We start from the raw sequence: 22,120 nt of genomic DNA, 5'->3' as shown, positions 1-22,120 counted from the left end.
TTTTTTTTTATATATTTTTGTAAAATATGATAATAAATCGAACGAGAATTCGCAAGTATATGCGAAGTTATCGACGAGGAAACATTTCAAAAATTGGAATTTGGAACTATTATGTTCGAACGACAGGTATATTTTATTAATCGTTAATAATCGTGTGATTTTTGTGAGAAAACAATACAGTGCTAATGGTTTTCGATGACTCTTTCAACGATTCAAAAGTATTCTATTCATGAATTTTATTCATGTGTACATGTTGATGAAGTTTTTGTGTATACGCTTAACATTTCATTTGTGCGTGTAACAATGACTAACGTAAGAAGTGTACGGTGAAATATTAAATTGGGATTAATGTAAGCATACTTCGGTGATGTTACGACGATGTGTATATTACAATGTACGGAACAAGTATCGATTTAAAGCCATCATCGGTGAAGTGCTACCTTAGAGAAATTTGTGAGAGCATGGTTTCAAATTTAACATTTCCGAACAGAGCTTTTAGAGACGATTCTACGGATATAATAAATAATTACGAGGATTTCGTGCGCGATCCAAGTAATAATCGAATTTCGAATACATGTTTTATGCCATTTTGAAGGTGCAATATGTACACAACTGTTTCCGTGACCACAAAATCGAAGAATTCGACTTTCTCGATATCTTTTCGGCATGATTGGAATATTAATCATTTCCTGTCATGTAATACGATCGCACTGTCCGTGTGTTCTTGAAATAAAAAATGGCAACTCTAATAAATTGCACAATCTTTTCGAACAATATTTTACTTTTATAATATTGTTTAAAAAATTTGTTTAATTTGCATTGTATTTCTATTATTATTACCAGAACGAAATCGTCGACAATTGGCCCAAATTTTATGTAAATTTATTATTTCAAGATCGTACCATCGAGCAACTCAATTAAGGTTAACGTTCCGGTTGAGACACTTTTATTGTTTAATCATGATCTCGGTTAGTCATCAATGATTACAGGAAGGATGAGTAAACAATACCTTTATTAGTCCTTATTTTGAACCCTTTCATCACACCGATCGTCGTAAATTTCAGACAATAAACATAATCGTTTGATAGATTAACGTTTGATAACGGCAACTTTTATTTAGATCGATAACCGCCGGTGTAAAGTTCGCTACTAGAAATAAATTGAGTTTCCACAGATAAATCTATTCGAAACAATACGTTCAATTACACGATTAAGATAATTTGTCTCGAATGTATCTAAGGTCATTCTTTTGCATCTTCGATGATATCGACGGTGGTCAAGTATTCCCTTTCTGATAGATTACGCCGCGTAATTTTCCGTCTTTGCAAATCCACTAATCTTTTTACTGTGGAAGAAGGTCATTCACCGTTCGCGCTACAATAGCGCGTGAATTTCGCTTTGTTTGTAGAAAAGACGAATCGGTGACTAGACGATTTTCTACGTATACAACAAAGCGTTTGAATTGAAATTAATATGATAGTATGGACGGCCGGTGGGCGAGTGTAGGCAGTATTTGGCGAACTTAAAATAGTCATTTCTTTTATTACTTTAACTTCTTTCCTGTTTATACAGGGTGTCCCAAAAATGTTGTAACACCTGGAAAGAGGTGGTTCGGGAGGTGATTTGAAACAACTTTTTCCTTAGCGAAAATGTTGTCCGAGGGTTCGTTATGGAGATATTAATAGAAAACCCCGACCAATCAGAGCGCGAGTATGCCGGTTGAGCTTAGGCTACGCGCTAAGCGGCCGCGCTCATTCGCTACCGCGGCCGCTCCAACGATATACGCGCGCTCTGATTGGTCAGTGTTTTCCGTTAATATCTCCTCAACGAAGCCTCGGACAACATTTTCGCTAAGGAAAAAGTTGTTTCAAATCACCTCCCGAACCACCCCCTTCAAGGTGTTACAACGTTTTTGGGACACCCTGTATATGATACTATAGTGGGTGTAGAAAGTATTCGTACACCGATCGATTTCCAAAAAAACTATGTAAAATTGTAATTTATCAACTTATTTTTTGATAAACAATGACATTCTACATATTCTTGGAAATCTTTAGAATAGATTACAAAAAAAATAGCTATTTGTGTAAGTTACAAAATTAACAAGAAAAAAACAATTAATCGATAGAAATATTGAAGCAATAAGTATTCGCACAACTGTTTAATTTTTAAAACTTGATTAAAAAAAAAAGAAATGTACATTAATTTATAAGTATATAATACGTATATAATACTGCTAATATATATAATTATTATTATGATATATAATTATAATATTATAATACTATAATACTTCTAATACGTATATATAATACGTATATAGTATATAATCGTATTATATACTTATATAATAAGTAAGGCGTAAAGCTAATTGTGACAAAAAACGTACGATAAAAGAATGGCCAGACTGCTATCATTGAATGTAGAATAAGATAAACTCTCAAAGATATTCATTTTTTCCTCAACAATTTCGTACTGATTCCGTCAGCAGATCCCGCGCGATAAATAAGGCCGAAAAACATACGGTACACGTCGAAGTTTGAATATCGTTCACTTCGTCTCGAAGCTTCTAAAAATCGAATTAAAAGTTCATTGAACATAGTAAGTAGTAGATTAATGTGTATACAGGGGGTTTCATTAAAAGCAAATACCTAGAACCACTTATAATAGTTTCCTTTCGAAGACATGAGAACACACGAAAGAGATGTTAGTTCCAAATGCAAATACCCTGATAAGCAAACATTTATTCTCAGAGTCACAATTTACACGATAGGTTTGATAGGTTTCTTGATATTATAGGAAAATTAAATGTTTTTATTGATATAGTAATATACATAAGAAACAAATCCAATGTATATATTGACATTCAAATGCCCTTGCATGAAAAACTGCATAATTTTGTATTTAATATTCTTCATATATTATTCAAATGAAACTCCGGCTCAGGTTTAGTAAACTTGTTCATCGCGATATTGTAATTAGCGTCTGGGTAGCCGAGCAATTTACTTTTCGTCTGATAAGAGAGTTCACTTTGGGATGGTAAATCGTTAACGAATTCAAACATTCAACGCTACAGTCTTGATTATCCATCAGAGTTTGTTTCTTAACGATTTTATTATTTCTGTTGGCACTTAGCTGTTCGAAATTATGTACGGATAATCGAGTAGAGAATTTTTTTTTTTTTTTTTTTGTATTTATTTATTTAATAAGCTTAACGTCGCATCAACATCATGGGTTATTAGCGACTTACAGAAACAGTACAGTTATTACATTTTGTTAAAGAATTTAATAATCTTGCAGAATTCTACTAAGGTGTCCTGGCATTTGAAAGAATAGTTGGTGTTACTGATACTATTATGGATGTTTAACTTCCTCCTGATTTCGTTGTATTTGGGGCAGTCAAGGATGATATGGTTAATAGTGATTTAGGTGTTACATTCGTCACAATTTAATGATTCACTTCTGTTGAGTAGGTGTGAGCGAGTAAACTTGCCGTGGCCGCTTCTGATTCGTGTTATTGCCATTTGCTGCCTTCGGTTGAATTTTAGATTCGTTTGTAGATCAAAAAAACTTTCAATAGCTTTATAAACTGTGCTAGCTCTATATGTTCTCCATTTTGCAGTCCAAGACTGCCTTAATAATGTTTCTAGGTGTTTAACGATGTCCGAGTAAGTATTAGAATATTGTTTACCGTGGATAAATCGAAATTTTGCGATACATAAAACAGGTGTGGGCGCATCCGCTTTGCGCATCACGCGCTTTAGGTAAAGGCCGTCTTATTGCATCGCTTTTCGTTTGTTTACAACGATGTCTGCAACCGATTTCTCCTTGCATAGTACGAAGGTTAACGGTATTGCACCGTAACGTGCCTAAAAGGTTGCTCATTATTCCAGAGGCCAACAAAAATTGAGGAAGACGAGTCCAAAGTTCGAGCAAATCCCTCCTCGTTAAACGTCCTCCTTATCGATTGTACTTTGGCAGAATGTGTTTAATTAACCATACACGTGCCAACGAAAATGTTCATTTTTTCTTATCAGAGAGACGTCTCAACCCATTCGTTTGACCTGCATACAGGGTGTCCCAAAAATGTTGTAACACATTGAAAGAGGTGGTACGGGAGGTGATTTGAAACAACTTTTTCCTTAGCGAAAATGTTGTCCGAGGCTTCGTTGAGGAGATATTAACGGAAAACACTGACCAATCAGAGCGCGAGTATGCCGATGGAGCGCCCGCGATAGCGTATGAGCGCGGCCGCCTAGACGCTCCAACAGTATACGCGCGCTCTAATTGGTCAGTGTTTTCCGTTAATACCTCCTCAACGAAGCCTCGGACAACATTTTCGCCAAAGAAAAAGTTGTTTCAAATCACCTCCCGAACCACCCCCTTCAAGGTGTTACAACATTTGATAGAATATGAACTTGACGTAAGAGAATTTATTATAAAATATAAATATTAAAAATACAGCAAGTCCTCGAATGATGCAAATTCATAGATGTAAGATTGTGCGCACTAATGTCTCCGCATATGTATTGTACGTATAGGTATATTTGGGTATCAAAGAAAACTGTTCATTTCATTAATTTTTCTTTGGGCACAGAAATTAGTATGGCTCTATTTAACGTCAATTACAATTTCAATTACAGTCTATTTATGTAACTGGGTAAAAGGAAGAGTTAATCTATGCATAGAACCAAAGTGGTTACAGTATGTTTTCTCCTATTATAAATTTTAGCTACATTCATTGTTTTTTGTGTTTTTTTTTCCATCAACACGTGCGTATATATTTACGGAATATTTGCTCGCGTTTAATTATTCGAACTATCCAAATTCTGTACATACTTTTGTAATTCGTCGCCTGTACGTTAATAATTATAATAAAGGAAACAAACTTTGAGCGATATTTAAGTACATTTTCTATTCGAATAATTTGTTCTTAAATTAGAAAATATGTATATTGAATATCAACAGATTGTTATCGTAGAGGTTGCGAAATCCGTTGAACTTTACTTTTTCTGCCAGCGGCCATTTCTTCTTTTTCAGATCAAGTATAGTACGTCGTTTTAATTTGTTATTTTTAATTACGATTTACGAGATAACTACAGCTTCTTTAACGACATTCGTAGATCTTCCATCGTTCGACTATTTTTTGATAAACTTCTCGTGACCTTGCTGAAACTTCCGTGCAAAGTGAATCGTGTTTTCGTTTGAAAAAAATGGTAAAGAAAAATTGCATAACGATATTATTGCGTCATTTACTCGCGAGTAAAATATACTTGTGTTGAAAGGAAGCAATTTGTCATTCGCCAAACGAATTGGTCTCAAAATGTGTATCGAAAAAAAACGAAATGATGAATCAGGTATTCCTTGCAATATCTTTTTGTCATTGAGATAAATTCATTAGAGAAAGAACAAAGAAGTGGTAATTGATTCTTATATAACTAACGTTTTATTTATAATATGGATCACGGTAAAGTACATTTTATCAAAATGACGTCGATGCCCGAATTTTCTGATTTTCTGGTAAACTGCTGAAAATTCTGAAATATAAAGGAAAACAAAGTTTGTTCCAAAATAGCAGCTACCCTTAAAACAGATAGCCAATCTATTCACAATACCTATTCGGACATCGTTAAACACCTAGAAACATTATTAAGGCAGTTTTGGACTGCAAAATGGAGAACATATAGAGCTAGCACAGTTTATAAAGCTATTGAAAGTTTTTTTGATCTCACAAACGAATCCAAAATTCAACCGAAGGCAGCAAATGGCAATAACACGAATCAGAAGCGGCCACAGCAAGTTTACTCGCTCACACCTACTCAACAGAAGTGAATCATTAAATTGTGACGAATGTAACACCTAAATCACTATTAACCATATCATCCTTGACTGCCCCAAATACAACGAAATCAGGATTATTGAATTCTTTAACAAAATGTAATAACTGTACTGTTTCTGTAAGTCGCTAATAACCCATGATGTTGATGCGACGTTAAGCTTATTAAAAAAAAAGAAGAAAAAAAAAGAAAGTTGGTTCCTTAATGCGGTCTATTGCTAAAGTACCGTTTATTTCGTTTTAAAAGACGACGACCTGCGATTTCTTAGAAGCATTGTAACACTTTCCTGGATGATTACTAAGAACCGTTTTCATTTTAGTATGGCAGACAAAACATCGAGTATGTCAAGAAGAGGAACGGTACGTGGAATGAACCGGACGACGAGGAACACGAGCCACTAGTTGAAAAGCAAAACGTGCCAAATTGTATAGGAACCAAACGCAAAATGCAAAACGGCGTTCTGGGTAACACCGTGATAGCTAGGTCGAAAGACTTGATTCTGGTGCCAGAGCCAGAGACCCAAAATCACAAAAATGACCTGGAGGAATCCAAGGCAGAGACATCTGAAACGTCGGCAGTCGTTGACAAGAATGAGGTAATTTGTATTTTATTTATTTTTATTTCATTGGGAAAATTTGCATATGGTTACTTATATAATATCCTGTAAACATTTCTGATTTAGGGTCTCGTTCCCACGGATTTCTTTGGGACATTTCAGAAGGAATTTGAATCTGCAATTTGTTTGGATTACATAAAAGCTGGTGTGGAAGCTATCATTGAAGATGAGGTGACCTCTCGTTTTGAAGCAGAAGAGCTCAAGGTAATATATATACCCATTTTGGGGAATTTAATTAGAAAATGTAACATTCATATTATATTGATTTTATTTTATTAAATTAGAACTGGAATCTATTAACACGGACAAACAGACAATATGAATTTATTTCCTGGAAGTTAACTGTGATATGGATGTTTGGATTTATTATGCGATATTGCTTCCTTCTTCCTTTGAGGATATTCATTTGCTTCATAGGGGTACGTTGAGCTATTTTTCAAATAATTTATAGAGAACCATTTACTATTAAACAGAAATTGAAGAGACATGGTAGGCTATATGTTACTTCATAATTACATTTGGATGCAAGGGTATATTGTAATTTGTATATCCTATATGAAACAAAGATTGTTAGAGGAATACTGTCTGTTTTTAATTTTAATGTATGCCAATGAACATTCTTTTAGATAATTTATTTAAATACTAATTATGTATTTTGAATTTGCAAATCAACTAATATCAAAGCTTCCTAGGTACAGTATCTTGTAATCACAACATTTTGTATTGCCCTACTACCAAACGGTTTTATTAAAAAATGGGCGTACAACAAGGCTAGCCTCGTCGCGTTCAGACTAATAGCCCAATCTATATCGGCTATAATTACAGTCCATAATAACGAATATAAACCAAAAACTGGAGGCATGTGTGTGGCAAATCACACTTCCACAATTGATGTGTGCATCTTATCCACACAGACAACATTCTCTTTGGTAATATACCATTATGAGGATCAATACATTATATTTCAAAATTCGTCCGTCATTAAACGCTGTGGCCGTTGGAAATCAACTTTTTGAAATGTCCACTTATTTACCGACTTAAAAATATATTGCATATACTGCATTCAACCGCGCATAAAAATAATCGAACATCTTCTAACGCACGAAAAACATAACAAAATTACACCACGCAACTTTCCATCTTTCGTTACACAAAATATCCACAAACACATACATGCATATTGGCTACCAGTGAAGTTGAAATGCATTAGTAAATGTTACAGGTAACAGTGCCCTGTAACTTTGCTTTGCAGGTAAAACTACTCAGCAACGATACAGAGGGAATCATCGTTTCTCAGGTGCAAAGCTTATGGTTTACAGGTGATGTGGCTGACAGTATGTACAGCAGTAGTGGGCTACGTTCCAGAGGGTAGTTTCAAACGATGGCTGAATTTCAAAGTTTCCATAATGTGCTTCAGTGTCTTGTCGAGCGCTCTATCGTCAGTAATCACATACCATAACCCAGAGAATCGACCAGTAAGGGGTATATGTGTGGCTAATCACACTTCCCCCATTGACGTTCTGGTACTCATGTGCGACAATTGTTACTCTTTGGTACGTTGTCGCCATTTCGGTAGTGAGCAAAATATAGTATAGTATAGCGTTCATTAAAAGGGTATTTTCATTCGAAATTGTATCTTCAGTAAATGTTCAAATTTCAATATTTATTTTTTGTATACACGAATGAGAATATCTCTTTAACCCTTTACTGCAGGAGTCGGCAAACTGCGATTTTCTGTTTAAATTATTGAGGCATTGCGTGCAAGTATAGTTCATCCCAGAAATGTGCAAAATTTAGAAAAAATGGTCTTGTATTGCAAACGAACTATACAATACTTTATAATTTTCGGAATTCTCGGTTTCATGAATATTTTTTGAGAGTTGAACACAAATACTGCAACTATCTTGCCGACCTCCTTTGTAGTTTAGTTTAGTGTACTTTATGTGTGTCTGAAACTAAGTGTCTAAAGGTGAAAAGCAAAAAGAAAGTAATTAACAAAAAACTAAAGGTGATAGAACTTAATTGTAATTCGGAAATCAAGAGTTGTTAATAATGAACATGTGTCAAAAATTAAATACAAATTGTGTGTAATATCGTAACAATATATACACATACGTATAAGGTTACATGGAATGATAAATAAGAACATGTACGTGTTATGTGTACGTGCGGATCTTCATATTCTCTTTTTTATGTAGAATCTTTATCTTCTTGCTCGGAAGATTATTGATCCCTGCATTATTGCATAATATATCGAGTTCGGAAAGAAATGTTTTACGAGATTTGCGTGTGGTGCTTTCTTACATTGGTTACAGGGACATTTAATAATCCTGCATGTTCATCCACTCATGGTTTATTTTTTATATTAATTAATTCATGATCGCACAAATAACCAGAAATAATTTCCATTCGGTAAATAAAATAAAATTCATGCAGTGGACGGTTAACTTACTAATGCTTTCAATGTATCGCTTTTTTATGTGCTTCATTATGTAAATATAACTTTGATGTATAAAATATTAGATACAGTTTACATATCATTCATTAGTACATGTTAATTCAGATAGGTCAAAGGCATGGAGGATTCTTGGGAATTCTTCAAAGAGCTTTAGCTCGTGCTTCTCCTCATATATGGTTCGAACGATCCGAAGTTAAAGATAGAGAAGCAGTAGCAAAGAGGTAAATTAAAATTTTGATTCTTCTTCGTACAAATATTTTGATTAAACTTCTATTTTCATTCTCTGTGCATTTTGTAGGTTGAAGAAGCATGTGTCCGATCCTACAAATCCACCGATTCTTATTTTCCCAGAAGGAACATGTATAAATAATACATCAGTTATGCAGTTTAAGAAGGGCAGTTTTGAAGTTGGTGGCGTTATTTATCCAGTTGCAATAAAGGTAATTTCATACGATGTTTATATAGTATTTTAGATAATAAATTAATTTTATTGGCCTTAACAGTATGACCCAAGGTTTGGTGATGCTTTCTGGAATAGTAGTCGATATTCAATGATACAATACTTATATATGACTATGTCAAGTTGGGCTATAGTTTGCGACGTCTGGTATCTTCCTCCAATGTACAGAAATGAAGGAGAGAGCGCTATCGATTTCGCAAATAGGGTAAAATCTGTGATAGCAAGACAAGGGGGTTTGGTTGACTTACAGTGGTATGTTAAACGTAAAAAAAACACTCGCAATTAATGAACTCTGATACACTGATATTATTCTTTAGGGATGGTCAACTTAAAAGAATGAAACCAAAAAAAGAATGGAGGGAAAAGCAACAAGAGGAAATTAGTAAACGACTCAAAGTCCAATGAATCGAGACATTTCTAGTCGCACCTTCACGATCGATATAATGTGTGATATTTTGCTTAATCAAGGACATTTCATCTGATGTGCTGTTTTGTATCTTTTCGTCGGTATCAGTCCGATAGGAGAAAAATAGTCTGTATGCATGATTCAATCTGTTTACTTTCGCAAATATGGTACGTTGAATTTTATTAAATTATCTTTTTATCTTATTAAATTATATTTTAACATTATTTTCGTAAATAAATTATATTTTTTTATTATTATATCAAAATATAATTTTTATAGCCAAGTAACGACATAGTCGTTCCTAAAACCAATTTATTGTAATTTAAAACGTTGATTAATATTGTCATTAAATTGAATAACTAAACTGTTTTACAAGTACCATATTTGTCCATTTTTAATAATGAAATTCAATAATAAGGGATTATAAATTTATTATTTATACATAATGAAATCTGGAATGGTATGTCATGATGTGAAATATTTTCCGTGTATGAGTGTATGTAACATCAACGTCATCCCACTCGTGATCCTACATATTTAGGTCACCCCATTATCTCATTATTTTGATAGATGGACAAAATCCATTTGATATTATGTAGGAGAAATTGCATTTCTTTCTTTTTGTAAAAATGATATAGAAAAATATTACTGTCTCTACTGTAGTCTAAAAAATAAACTATTTATTCATATTTGTCAATGAAGGAAGTTAGAATATGTCAGGGTTAATATTGTTGTACCCATCCCTTGGAGATTATTTAAAGTGTCACTATGCATTGCAATCTAATTAAAATCGTATTTTACATATTTTCTATTTTTATAATTCACATCATCGAAATTCAAAAAAAAAAACAATAGTGGATGTGCACGCGTGAGTTTAAATGTAGAATTCTTTAACTTGAACATTTTTTACCAAAACAAGATCATAGACTTCACTCACTACACATGCAGTACTGTTAATATTTTATTCATTTTTTAGACGACAATTTGATTAATTGTTTTAATTAAATCTAGGCATTATTTAATAGAAAAATGAAGATTTAATAAACGGATAGCAGTTACGTATTCGCTTTATTTTTTAACGAATAAACATGTATTAACGAAAATGAAAACTGAAATGATTACACCGAATAATATAACATTTTATATTACATTTGTATGTTGTTACCGAAATGGAAATATGTTGCACGAATAGAATATTTAAAAAGTCAAATGGTCAAACAAGCGAATAGAATAATTTCGTTTGAAAATTAGTTTATATACAATCGTTTATTTAAGAATTATGGTGCTACATGCGATGTCACTATTCAATTTTTTATATGAGAAACGCTAAAATATATTTTTGTATAGCAGTGAATATGTAGAATGTTATACATGAAATCGTAGTTAAAAAAATACCATGTATGTACCTGTCATATTAGTACGACAGTAGCATTGAATACTATTAAAAATGATATGTGCTAATCGTTCAATTGTAATTCTACTTCTCTTAGGTATTAAAAGTATTGCATATAAGATGGTATGCTAGTCACTGATATACTTACATTGCAGAAGAATAGAGCACAAATTACCAATTAAATATATTTGTTATAAAATCTTCGTGTCCGATTATACTTTGTATTTATTACGTTAGCTTGTATATTAATTTCGTATATATAGGATATGTGTGCATAAAATTTATAATGACCAATAGATGATGGTATGCATGACTTTATAAAAGTTCTATACATTTACTTTCAAACACTCTTATGTTCATTAAGTGACTTAAAAGTAATGATTTGGTATATGTACATAAAAGTTTCCACTTTAATATTAGATATATTTATTTATTAGGTTCTTTTGTAATATAACATGCAAAATAAAAGAAATGAATGTTACTTACAAAAGGTTCTATTGATTCAGAATTCCAGAATTTCAGAATAGATATCTAATCGCAAATACGTACTATTTATTTATATATAACAAAATATTAAGATTAGTAACAATTTGTATTTAGCCAGTGCTTTGTTGAGTTTTATCTTCTTCTTTCAACTTTTCAACTTCTTGTTGTTCTTTAAATAATCTAATTAATTCTTCTGTTGCTGTAGGACGTTTCTTCATATATTCACCAAGTTTTTCCTGAAAAAATTAATGCGATATTTAACACACATCAGAAAAAGTATGATCTAAAATATTCAATTATCACAAATAAAAATGAATTATTTACATCTGGGAATTTTGCAAGGTTCAAAGACGGATCCTTGAATGTAAAAGGTGTCCAAGGTCCTTGAATAGAAGGAAAGTCTGTACGCCATAATTTAATCAATCGAAGCGATGTACCATCATGATACTGTGTTCTCAATAATTCCATATATTGTACAATATCCTCACGAGTATAATTAGCAACACACATCCAGTGTGACTCACCATTCACTAAAATATATGTAAAACATTTTTAAATTGAATATATTTCATAGAATAATATTCAACTTACAGTATTCTGCTTTTACAACTGGATTTCTGTGTCTTCTTGGTTTAATATATACCACAACACCAGGATTATCCTTTGCATAATCAATTAAATTGTTTTCTATAAACTTCCTGTACACCAAAAAAATGTTGCAAGTGACAAGATAATTTCTCTATCATCTAATACACTGTGTACTTTCTTTCTTATGATCTAAGAATGGTAATCCTACATGTGACATTGTAGATTATGATTTACGAAAGAAAATACAGATATATTAACTTGACAAACGATGAACAAGAATGATATTATTTTGTATTACTCCTGGATGAACAATCAATGAGCGCCTACGTACAAAAGTGAAGAGGTTAGAAACTTGAAAACATCTTACCTAATTCCAAGACTGGCACCGTGATTTTTGCAGAACTTTAAAGTTACTCTTTGAAGCTGACAGACGTAGCGACCAATGCCCAGGCCAAAGGGTGCATGTGGGTATCCATACTTCAAGAATATGTGACTATTTGACATTTTTTCGGATGAGAATACAAAGAAAACTTCCCTAAATGATCCACACTATCGCACGCCACGCTACTTGATGTTTACAGACAGCCGCATGGACGGTATGGGGGAACGCATGCTTATTAGAACTACCCGAATTTTCCTCTTCCGGTAAAATTATATCAATCGTATGCTCGTAAAATAAATTGTCTAAATGAAAATATACAGCTCCTAAACTACAGATATACTTTGTAACTATTTATACGACTCCTGATCTTTCGAAGAAATATTTCTTTTACATTTATTACAATTTTTTTACATCGTATAACTCATTTTTATAATTTTGTTCTCTATCGTCGAAAGTCCGTCAACTTTGAAAAAATTTTCTTTTAGATGAAATTTAACTGTTATCGAACCAACGTGGTTCGATTACGTTACACTTGACAGGAGGTAAAGGAACGGGCATTATAGACGGCAATGATGTGGGTAAGAATTCTCCTGGCCAAAGGTGAACAGCATCCATGAACAGGAATCCAATAAGAATACCTCGCATAAGAGGAGCTAGGACCCTTAGCAGTCTACTTCTGGGTGGTTTTTGTGGCCAAATAAAAATCAATTGAGATCCGTCTGTTATAAATAGAGGGAAGCCTATCAGATGTCAAAGTAAAAGATACGCAATACTTATGATACAATAGACAGAAAGTACAAGACAAACTTGTATTGCGACGTATTATCGACGATTTAACGTGATGGGGACTGACTCCGGGGGGAGCACTAAATATTCCATTTCCGCTGCAAGTCTTTCTTTTTTTATAGCTAAATCTGCGACCCCCGCTTTGCCCGTATAACACACGATCCTCGAAATTACGCTCATAGCTCGACCTTGCCAAGCTTGTGATCGTGCTTCCTGTACTGTCTTGTAGGGACACGCTGGTTCCAGTTATCAGCGAACATTTATCGTCGTCCGTGTCACGACTTGTTAAGTCCTCCGTCCTTCTAACGAATATCAACCTTATTTATATGCAAATAAACAGTAAAATTATATCTTCAGCGTCGTTTTACTTACTCTCGACTAAGTCGAGCGGCAACATCTTCTTCTATTAGCTCCAGATTTCAAGTAATACGTTTATTTTTTTCACGTTTATCTAACGAAACTAATGCATTTTAAATGATCCGTGGAGAGCAACGTTAACGCATACTGATTTCCTTTTCGTTCTTCTCAGATAACGACGAAAGAACGTATGTGTCACGCACTTCCTGCTTTCTTTTTTGTTTCTTTGTTGTTTTTCTTATGAATAGCAAAATTATGACAATTTCAAACGATACCCGTACGAGCACGTGAAATTGTAGCGTCGATTGGAAAATCGAAATGGAACCGAATCCAGAAAATGGCATTTAAGCGACATTTTGTTATAAATGAAAACTATCAATAGCATTTTTCAAACAAGACTATAACTAAAATACCTAATTCTTTTTTAACATGCTCTAAATTCTAAAGTGATTTATCTCGTCTGAAGAAGTAGCATCCTCAAAGCAAGATGTCTCGTTGCAAATGTGAGCAACGCTATCCAAATAAATGTTACACGCCTAAAATATATTAAGTCTGATTATTTTCTTTGTTTTGCTTTTCAGGTTCCAAGACGGAAATAAAAGGGGCAACCGAGCCCTGTTCGCCGTACTTCGAAAACATCACCACGAAGATGGAGGAACGTCGCTGCGACCTAATAGGTAGGCAGAAATATTTGAGGGACAAAATCACGACGATGGAACGCTCGATTCCTGCGCTGATAGCGTACAACATGTGGATGGCCAAGGATAAATGCGAGGACGCACCGTATTGCAAAGTTCGCGACATTATGAAGAAATTCTCACCCCATCCAGACCCGACCGACAGACTTCTCGAGAACTTGAAAAAGACGGTGAAGGAGCTTCACGGGGAGACGACCGAGTTGCATGTACGGAACGATTGAAATTCAGCGATTAATTCGGGTAAATCTTGTCAGTGAGCTGAAACTTAGACACCCAAGCCCAAAACTTAACTCAAGTCGTCGTTTAATTTTATCTGCAGAGGGCGTTCAATGAAAGTATTATCTTTAATTGCAGGAGAAGATTATTCAAGCGGACGTTAAGCTGGAGGAAACTGATATGGAGCTCGAATCCTTGGAACTTGCGAACAAGGAGATGAGCGATACCCTGAATAATTTGGAGAAGGAGGTGGAAAGTTACACTACTCCAAGTCTTCACTCCATCCATTCCGAGGATTTGATATGTTTGTCGAAGATTCGTCAACTGGCTAAAGAGGAATTATGCCTGAAAAATTGTATCAAGGAATTGGAGCTGAAAGAGACATTGTTCAAGGAACACATGGACCGTTTGTTGACGTCTAGAGAGTACCAGAGCGTTTGCGATAGACGTAAGATGATCGGTTGTCTTCAAGATATGTCCTGCGGCAAGAAGAAAATATGTTGTATACCAGACAAATGTTTGTGGCAAAGGCCAAACGGTCAGCGTTCGAAGAAGAAACTCGAGCAGGAAGGAATCAACGTTATTAGCGAGAGTGAACGGGTAGGATCACGTTCATCCTTACTTTATCCAAAGTTTCACAAAACAAAGACATTAATTCGTTTATGTTTTTACATAGACACAGACCCAAAGCGACGCAATAGTCTCTACTTCCGAGCACAGCATTCAAAATAAACAAGAACAAGCTGAAGAAAAGGTGGAGAAAAAATCTTCATGGATGCCAAACTGGTGGTCAGCCAGCCAGAAAACAGATTCTATTCCGTCTCCTAAAAATGAAGAAACGGCCACGTCATCAAGTGCCAAGAACGAGGTAAAAAATGTTCATCGCTGCAAATATTGCAACTATTATATGTGCTTAATACCATTGTAGGAACCTGAGAAGTCAACAGTAATTGAATCGACTGAAGCGACAGTTCAAGCCTTTAGTATGAAAGAAAAACAGAATGACAAGAAAGGGAATAATGATGAACTATCTAAATCGAGGAGAACTGGATATACAACCCCATCTTGCAAACCTTGTGGGCACTCTGTCTGTCCACCACCATCCTCAGCGAAGTCTAAGGACCGTCGAAGGGTCAAGACAAAACTTTGTGCTGGCAAATTTGTTTTACCTTGTGATATCCCCTGCAATAAACTGTTCAAGGGTTGTCCTCAATCTACGGTTCTCTCGAGAAAACCATTCTGCGAGATACCACGATGCAGGAACATAGATCATGGTACACGAAGGATCTTCTACTGTTAAAGATAGATATTAATTACATAAATTAATTATGATTGATTCAATCACGCAGGTATTCGAAAAGCGTGCAAACCATTCGTGTTGCCTTGCGATCTTGGGAGTCCGTGTGAAATTTGTCCTTCGATGTCCTGCAAGGATTATTCACGGCCAGTCGGAAACTGCAGGTGCAACTGCCAGGGTAAATGCGCGCGTGGACTGTCAGATACAGAGTGCAACTGCAGCGATGCACCGTTGGACCCGTCGGAGGAGTACCAACCGATTGCTTCAAAATTACATAAGGATGCGAAAGATAACAATAGCGATGATGAATTCTGTGAATGTTGTTCCTGCGGCTGCGAAGACAGCGACACGTCATGCTCGCGTCAATGCAACTGATCGATAGAAATTACCAATGGAAAAATTTGTAAAATTAAACAATATATATTTCTTTATTCCTTTTGTACATTAGTATAGTAGGAGCCGCTGCTTGAGTATGGATTACGCCGATATCACAGTATTAGAACTCTATATGAAGCGGATAGTATTTGTGATGTTGAAGTCTGAAACAAAATTTAATAGAAAATTATTGAAATAGATGTTGTTTTACATTGTTTTTTAAAATAATTTACTTTGATGACATACCCAACTCTAGATATATATCTTCTGTTGCAATTTAAATCGTTTAATGCATTCATATCTTCGGCATTTATCTCGAAATCGAAGATGTCTAAGTTTTCCTGTATCCTTGATTTTGTTACCGACTTAGGGATCACCAAATGTCCCCACTGTACCTGTTACAAAATTTGTATTAAATTACGAGTTTTAACAACTCGATTAACTATAACGTATATCTTTAAAACTCGTACTTGATGTCGCAGTACAATCTGAGCAGGACTCTTCTTATACTTAGCAGCAATTTCTTTAATTTTTGGGTCTTCTAATATTCGTGGTTCATTTTGATCAGCATTAGGTCTATCAGGAGCTCCAAAAGAACTGTAAGCGGTGATCGTGACCCCTTTGGTTTTACAAAAATCAGATAATTTCTTTTGATTTAAATATGGATGACATTCAACTTGATTTGTCACTGGCTTTATTTTACAGTTGGATAACACACGCTCTATTTGCTGAGAATTGAAGTTGCTCACACCTATGTTCTTCACAAGACCTTTTTCTACAAGACTTTCCATGGCATGCCAGGTATCTAAATAATCTGTATCCTCAATTAATATATTACCATCAGAATCTGTTGGAAATATTTTGTCACCATCTGCAAACATAATACATCATTTTTTAAATTATTGGAGTGATAGTTAACAGTTTTGATTGTAATAAAAAAAGAACCTTTGTATGCCATTGGTGAATGCATTAAATAAAGGTCAAGATATTGTAGACCAAGATCGCTCAAGGTCTTTCTCAAAGCAGGTTCAACTCTCTCTGGTCGATGATATGTATTCCACAGTTTACTAGTCACAAATATATTCTCACGTTTTATAACACCTTCCTTTATTTTTGTAGTTATTGCTGCACCAACTTCTGTTTCATTTTGATAAACATAGGCACAATCAATGTGACGATATCCAACATCAATAGCATCTTTTACTGCTTGTGTCACTTCATTAGGTTTGGACTAAACAGGAAAATAAACAAGCAATTGTTAATGTAATGGAAATTAGAATAAAAACTACATATTTTAACATACCTTCCACGTCCCTAGTCCCAAAATGGGATAAGTATTGCCATTATTAAACTTCACAGTTTGTTGGGCCATCATAAATTATTGTAAATATAACATCTATCCTTAAGCACGGCTGCTACTCATATGTCACCATTGTAATATCCACCCATTACCTTCTATAGTTAAGCGTTATCTGTTTAATTTGCTAGTCATCATTCTTGATTAGATTAGATTCTTGATTATTGCAATTTTTTATAGACGCTGTCATCTTAATTATCAAAGAGATTAGTTGCTACTTCAGCTTCTGTTTGTAAAAAAGAATTTGATGCAATGGTTTACAGTAATACTAACGATAGTAATCATTATATATAATTAATATGCTACAAAAAAGGTACTAATTGGTACTAATTCAAATAAAAATAAGTTAGGTTAAGATCAGTTGGTCTGTGTCTGTGGTCAAAATTTGCGGTATTATTCAAATTAGCCAATCAGAGTTGAGAACAAATCTAACGCATTTAACTAGAGGCCCTCTAGTGATAAGGCGTTGCTAAGATTTTCTCGAGTATGGTAATCATCTTTGATCGTGATCCATCACGGCTAGAAGTTGAAGTTGGTTGAAGTTTGAAGTGTTCTCTTTGATTCTCTTGCATTCTCTTGCTGTCGCACGGACCAAGTCGTTAGTATTGTTTCGTATTGTTTTCACAGTGAATTGTTCTTGGATTATCTTAGATTATCAGTCGTATTGTTGATGTTTTCGTGCGTGACTTCTTCGTTGCATTCTCAACGAAATTTTGTTCGTGTGAATACAATCGGATAGTCAGGATTTCTACGTTTTTGTAAGAAAAGTCATCAAGATGCCGGTGTTTCATACGAAAACTATAGAAAGCATTCTCGAGCCTGTGGCACAGCAGGTAATTACATTTATTTCTCAATTTCATACTTATTTAATTAACATTGGCAAAAAGATACTCGATGTTCTAGCCTTCTAGCCCTTTAAAAAAGTAACATCAACTCATTGTTTTGTTTGATTTCAAAAAGGAGGTTAAACAATAAATTTGGTGTCCAATGAAAAGTATTTTATTATATTTGAAGAAATAACATTTTCAAAGGAATTGTTTATCTTCGAAAATGTATATATGAAACGTACTGGGTACTGTAAATAATTCTCATGCCTTCTCTGTTCTATGTCTATATATAGCTTGATTGTATACACTTGAAATCTGTCAAACTATAGCTCTTTGTTAACTGAAAATAATTGAATGAATATTTTTAGATATTATATAACAAGAATAATTCGATTTCATTGACATTGTTAACTATTATAATGATGTATTTATCATGAGTCAAACTGCCAAGTGACTTATGTTTCTTTATATAGAACTATGACATCATTGTACAAATATAGGATAGGGATACTAAATTCATCTTTAGGTCTGAGAGCTTGGACTTACGAAATTCAATCCTTCAGCTTTGAATTGTAAAATAAAACTTTGTTAACCAATTGAGATCCATTAGTACTTCCAAAAAAGGATAGGTTGGAGCTGCCTATCGCATCATCCCACACATCACCCATACAAAAATGTATCAATGTACTTTAGATTGAAAGTCCTTCTGAATATGTTAATGTAAAATAAATACAGACACATTTATTACTTTATTTTATTGATAATAATACCTTTATGGAAGATTGGTGATGATTTTTGATGATGAATATTTTCATATTATAATAATAAGTTTTAATTTGAGGATATTAAAATTTATGAAAAAATATGTTTAATAAAATATGTATTACAGAAAAATATACAAATAAAACTTAATTTTAATCATTAAAGTTCAATGTTTTATTAATATGTAGATATGAATAGTAACATTATATGGAATATTAAGATAAATAAATTGTTTAAATTTGTAATAATACATTTTTACAATACAAACAATGTAAAATATGTACATATTTATTTTGGAATTTTTACTGTATAAAGTTATATATCCTTGTACACGTGTGTATATATATAATTGTATAACATAGGTCTCGAGGCTTGTTATTCTACATGAAGAAGCAGAAGATGGAAATGCAATGCCTGATTTGGGTAGGCCTGTGCAAGCAGTTAGTATGGCGGTAGCAAATCTTGTAAAGGTAATGTATGCAAAGAAGAGTTTTTACTTCGAGTTCATTTACATTTACTTAATTTTATCATTCACACACAGGTTGGAAAAGAAACAATAAATTCATCTGATGATGCTTTGCTTAAACAAGATATGCCTGCTGCATTACAACGTGTTGAAGGAGCATCACGTTTGTTGGAAGAAGCCTCAGCTATGTTAAAACAAGATCCATATTCTGGACCAGCTAGGTACTAAAAATATTACAGACAATATCGATATTAATACAAGTATTCCTCTTAAACTTTCTTTTGCAATTTTAGGAAAAAACTTATAGAAGGGTCACGTGGTATTCTTCAAGGAACTAGTTCTTTATTGCTCTGTTTTGATGAAAGCGAAGTGCGCAAAATTATCAGGGAATGTAAGAGGGTGCTAGATTATTTGGCGGTTACCGAAGTTATCGAAACAATGGAGGACTTAGTTCATTTTCTTAAGAATTTAAGTCCTTGTCTTAGTAAAGTATCGAAAGAAGTAAGTGCCCGCGAAAAAGAGTTGACTCATCAGGTGCACAGAGAAATTCTTGTACGCTGTTTGGATCAGGTAAACATAGAATAAAATTATACTTAATATTTATTGTTAATGACAGGTACAATATACATTGAAATCTACTTGTATAACAGGTGAAAACTCTTGCTCCAATTCTTATTTGCTCTATGAAAATCTTTATTCACATTATATCTCAAGGAGGTAAGGGAGCAGAAGAAGCAGCTGAAAATAGAAACTATCTGTCTGGTAGAATGTCAGATGAATTAAATGAAATTATTAGAGTATTACAATTGACGACATACGATGAAGAAGAGTGGGATGCTGACCAGTTAACGGTAAATATTTTTTTTTTAAATCTCTAATAATAAACAAAATATCTCATTTCTGAATCATTTGTTAGGTCTTGAAAAAGGCTCAGAGTGCTATAGAATCTAGAATACGAGCTGCTTATGACTGGTTAGATGACGGACTCGCTTTACGCGGCGGAGTAGGAGAAAAAAGTCTTCGTCAAATAGTCGAACAAGCACAACGCTTGGCGGATAGATATCTTCCTCCTTCGCAAGCGGACCCATTGAATAAATTAACTTCACAAATTGTTACTATGACCAATGCTCTCTGTGAACTGCGCCAGAATGAAAGAGGTTTGATGGTTTATTACAAAAGTAATGTATGTACACTGTGTGTGTGTACATTTGTTAACCCTTCGATACCTTCACGTTTAAAGGAACTACGCCGCAAGCAGAAGCGTTGGCGCGTGGTATTAAGGAGAAGATGAACGAGCTTCGTAGTTCTATTGCCTCTGCTATAGTGGCTGCTGACAAATCTGGAACCACACAAACTGCCCATACGGTTGCAGGTCGCTTAGAACAAGCTAATAAATGGCTCCTCAATCCTCAACATGATGACAAAGGACTTGGCCAGAGGGCTATAGCTTTAATTATTCATGAAGGAAAGAAGGTATGACACTATACATAATATTTTTAATTCTCTCGTATCGAATATCTAGGTACAGTATAGTTATTTGTACAGAGGTTTATTATTCAACTTTGATAATTTAAATGCCGCAAACGGAAAGAATCAACAACACGTAGCAAGCGTAAGTTACGTGTAACATATCGAGTATTTGTTATAAAATGCACTGCAATCAAACTTATGCTATTGGTATCATGATTTTTATGTGCGACGCACTTCTAATCTCTCTCATGTTTATTAATTGGTTTTGTACTCTGAAAATAGGTTGCTGATGGTTTGCCAGGCATACACAAAGCAGAGATTCTGCAGCTCTGCGACGAAGTCGACAATCTTTCCCATCAGCTTGGAGATTTATGTGCTCATGGCCAAGGGAATACACCTCGAGCTCAAGAAATCGCCCGTCAATTATCCCATAAACTGTACGAGCTAAAGAATAGAATACAACAAGCCGTTGTATCCAGAGTTGTTGAAGATTTCATTGACATAACGACGCCTTTGAAGCAATTTACGGATGCTGTACTAACTCCAGAAGGCACCCCAGGACGCGATCAGAACTTCAATGATAAAACACACGCCCTTCAAACGTTCTCTAATAGAGCAGCGAAGACGGCCAGAATGGTGGCTGCTGGGGGTATGTAAACATATTAATATATTTAATTATGTATGTATTTATTTAATGCATCCCCAAGGGGTTTGCATGGCCCCACTTCCGCTTACAAATTCTTTACATCTTATTCTTACTCTAACCTTAAATTACCCGTATCATACCTTATTCTATCCTTATCTTACAATTAATCTCTATAAACCAAACAACCCGCGAGAGAGAGAGAGAGAGAGAGAGAGAGAGAGAGAGAGAGAGAGAGAG

General features: G+C 34.3%; 5 protein-coding genes across 16 annotated transcripts in view; 3 read left to right on the top strand and 2 right to left on the bottom strand.

Annotated features, from left to right (window-relative positions):
* Positions 1 to 10,769, top strand: part of LOC128896853 (glycerol-3-phosphate acyltransferase 4) — an 11,664-nt gene extending 895 nt beyond the window's left edge. The window contains exons 2-11 of one of the 4 annotated variants that reach the window (XM_054160367.1): positions 6,157 to 6,432; positions 6,520 to 6,657; positions 6,738 to 6,872; positions 7,146 to 7,382; positions 7,676 to 7,705; positions 7,773 to 8,006; positions 9,017 to 9,132; positions 9,210 to 9,351; positions 9,415 to 9,623; positions 9,689 to 10,769. In XM_054160367.1, the coding sequence (XP_054016342.1) occupies positions 6,157 to 6,432; positions 6,520 to 6,657; positions 6,738 to 6,872; positions 7,146 to 7,382; positions 7,676 to 7,705; positions 7,773 to 8,006; positions 9,017 to 9,132; positions 9,210 to 9,351; positions 9,415 to 9,623; positions 9,689 to 9,776 (1,605 nt within the window). In that variant the 3' untranslated portion in view covers positions 9,777 to 10,769. The remainder of the gene's footprint in view (positions 1 to 6,156; positions 6,433 to 6,519; positions 6,658 to 6,737; positions 6,873 to 7,145; positions 7,383 to 7,675; positions 7,706 to 7,772; positions 8,007 to 9,016; positions 9,133 to 9,209; positions 9,352 to 9,414; positions 9,624 to 9,688) is intronic. The other 3 variants (XM_054160376.1, XM_054160393.1, XM_054160386.1) reach the window with 3 other exon arrangements.
* An 810-nt stretch (positions 10,770 to 11,579) lies between these two features.
* On the bottom strand, positions 11,580 to 12,748 carry LOC128897049 (39S ribosomal protein L43, mitochondrial). Its single transcript, XM_054160702.1, has 4 exons — positions 12,612 to 12,748; positions 12,248 to 12,354; positions 11,981 to 12,186; positions 11,580 to 11,892 (listed from the first exon to the last, which is right to left on the bottom strand). Exons 1-4 carry the CDS (start codon positions 12,746 to 12,748, stop codon positions 11,767 to 11,769), a joined length of 576 nt encoding a protein of 191 aa, XP_054016677.1. The 3' UTR covers positions 11,580 to 11,766.
* A 1,783-nt stretch (positions 12,749 to 14,531) lies between these two features.
* Positions 14,532 to 16,503, top strand: LOC128896916 (uncharacterized). Its single transcript, XM_054160492.1, has 5 exons — positions 14,532 to 14,707; positions 14,822 to 15,283; positions 15,360 to 15,551; positions 15,612 to 15,957; positions 16,033 to 16,503. Exons 1-5 carry the CDS (start codon positions 14,672 to 14,674, stop codon positions 16,353 to 16,355), a joined length of 1,359 nt encoding a protein of 452 aa, XP_054016467.1. The 5' UTR covers positions 14,532 to 14,671; the 3' UTR covers positions 16,356 to 16,503.
* LOC128896960 (aldo-keto reductase family 1 member B1-like) lies at positions 16,381 to 17,859 on the bottom strand. 2 transcript variants are annotated; one of them, XM_054160580.1, is made up of 5 exons: positions 17,659 to 17,859; positions 17,301 to 17,586; positions 16,826 to 17,226; positions 16,602 to 16,750; positions 16,381 to 16,519 (listed from the first exon to the last, which is right to left on the bottom strand). In XM_054160580.1, the coding sequence occupies exons 1-5, from the start codon at positions 17,728 to 17,730 to the stop codon at positions 16,477 to 16,479; spliced, it is 951 nt and encodes a 316-aa protein (XP_054016555.1). In that variant the 5' UTR covers positions 17,731 to 17,859; the 3' UTR covers positions 16,381 to 16,476. The 2 variants fall into 2 exon arrangements, with proteins under 2 accessions (XP_054016555.1, XP_054016546.1); XM_054160571.1 differs by having other exon boundaries at positions 16,381 to 16,526; positions 16,603 to 16,750.
* Positions 17,860 to 17,868: 9 nt separating this feature from the next.
* The window catches only part of LOC128896775 (vinculin), a 10,145-nt gene continuing 5,893 nt past the window's right edge, over positions 17,869 to 22,120 (top strand). For 6 of the 8 annotated variants that reach the window (XM_054160290.1, XM_054160281.1, XM_054160271.1 and 3 more), the window contains exons 1-9: positions 17,869 to 18,545; positions 19,664 to 19,771; positions 19,843 to 19,988; positions 20,061 to 20,337; positions 20,418 to 20,618; positions 20,684 to 20,924; positions 21,008 to 21,240; positions 21,359 to 21,379; positions 21,520 to 21,886. In XM_054160290.1, the coding sequence (XP_054016265.1) occupies positions 18,489 to 18,545; positions 19,664 to 19,771; positions 19,843 to 19,988; positions 20,061 to 20,337; positions 20,418 to 20,618; positions 20,684 to 20,924; positions 21,008 to 21,240; positions 21,359 to 21,379; positions 21,520 to 21,886 (1,651 nt within the window). In that variant the 5' untranslated portion in view covers positions 17,869 to 18,488. The remainder of the gene's footprint in view (positions 18,546 to 19,663; positions 19,772 to 19,842; positions 19,989 to 20,060; positions 20,338 to 20,417; positions 20,619 to 20,683; positions 20,925 to 21,007; positions 21,241 to 21,358; positions 21,380 to 21,519; positions 21,887 to 22,120) is intronic. The other 2 variants (XM_054160299.1, XM_054160247.1) reach the window with 1 other exon arrangement.

The sequence above is a fragment of the Hylaeus anthracinus genome, unplaced genomic scaffold, assembly GCF_026225885.1.
Source record: "Hylaeus anthracinus isolate JK02 unplaced genomic scaffold, UHH_iyHylAnth1.0_haploid 0, whole genome shotgun sequence".
NCBI classification, from domain to species: Eukaryota; Metazoa; Arthropoda; class Insecta; order Hymenoptera; family Colletidae; genus Hylaeus; species Hylaeus anthracinus.
The sequence above is the reverse complement of the archived record's forward strand: the minus strand, read 5'-3'. Positions and strand labels throughout refer to the sequence as shown.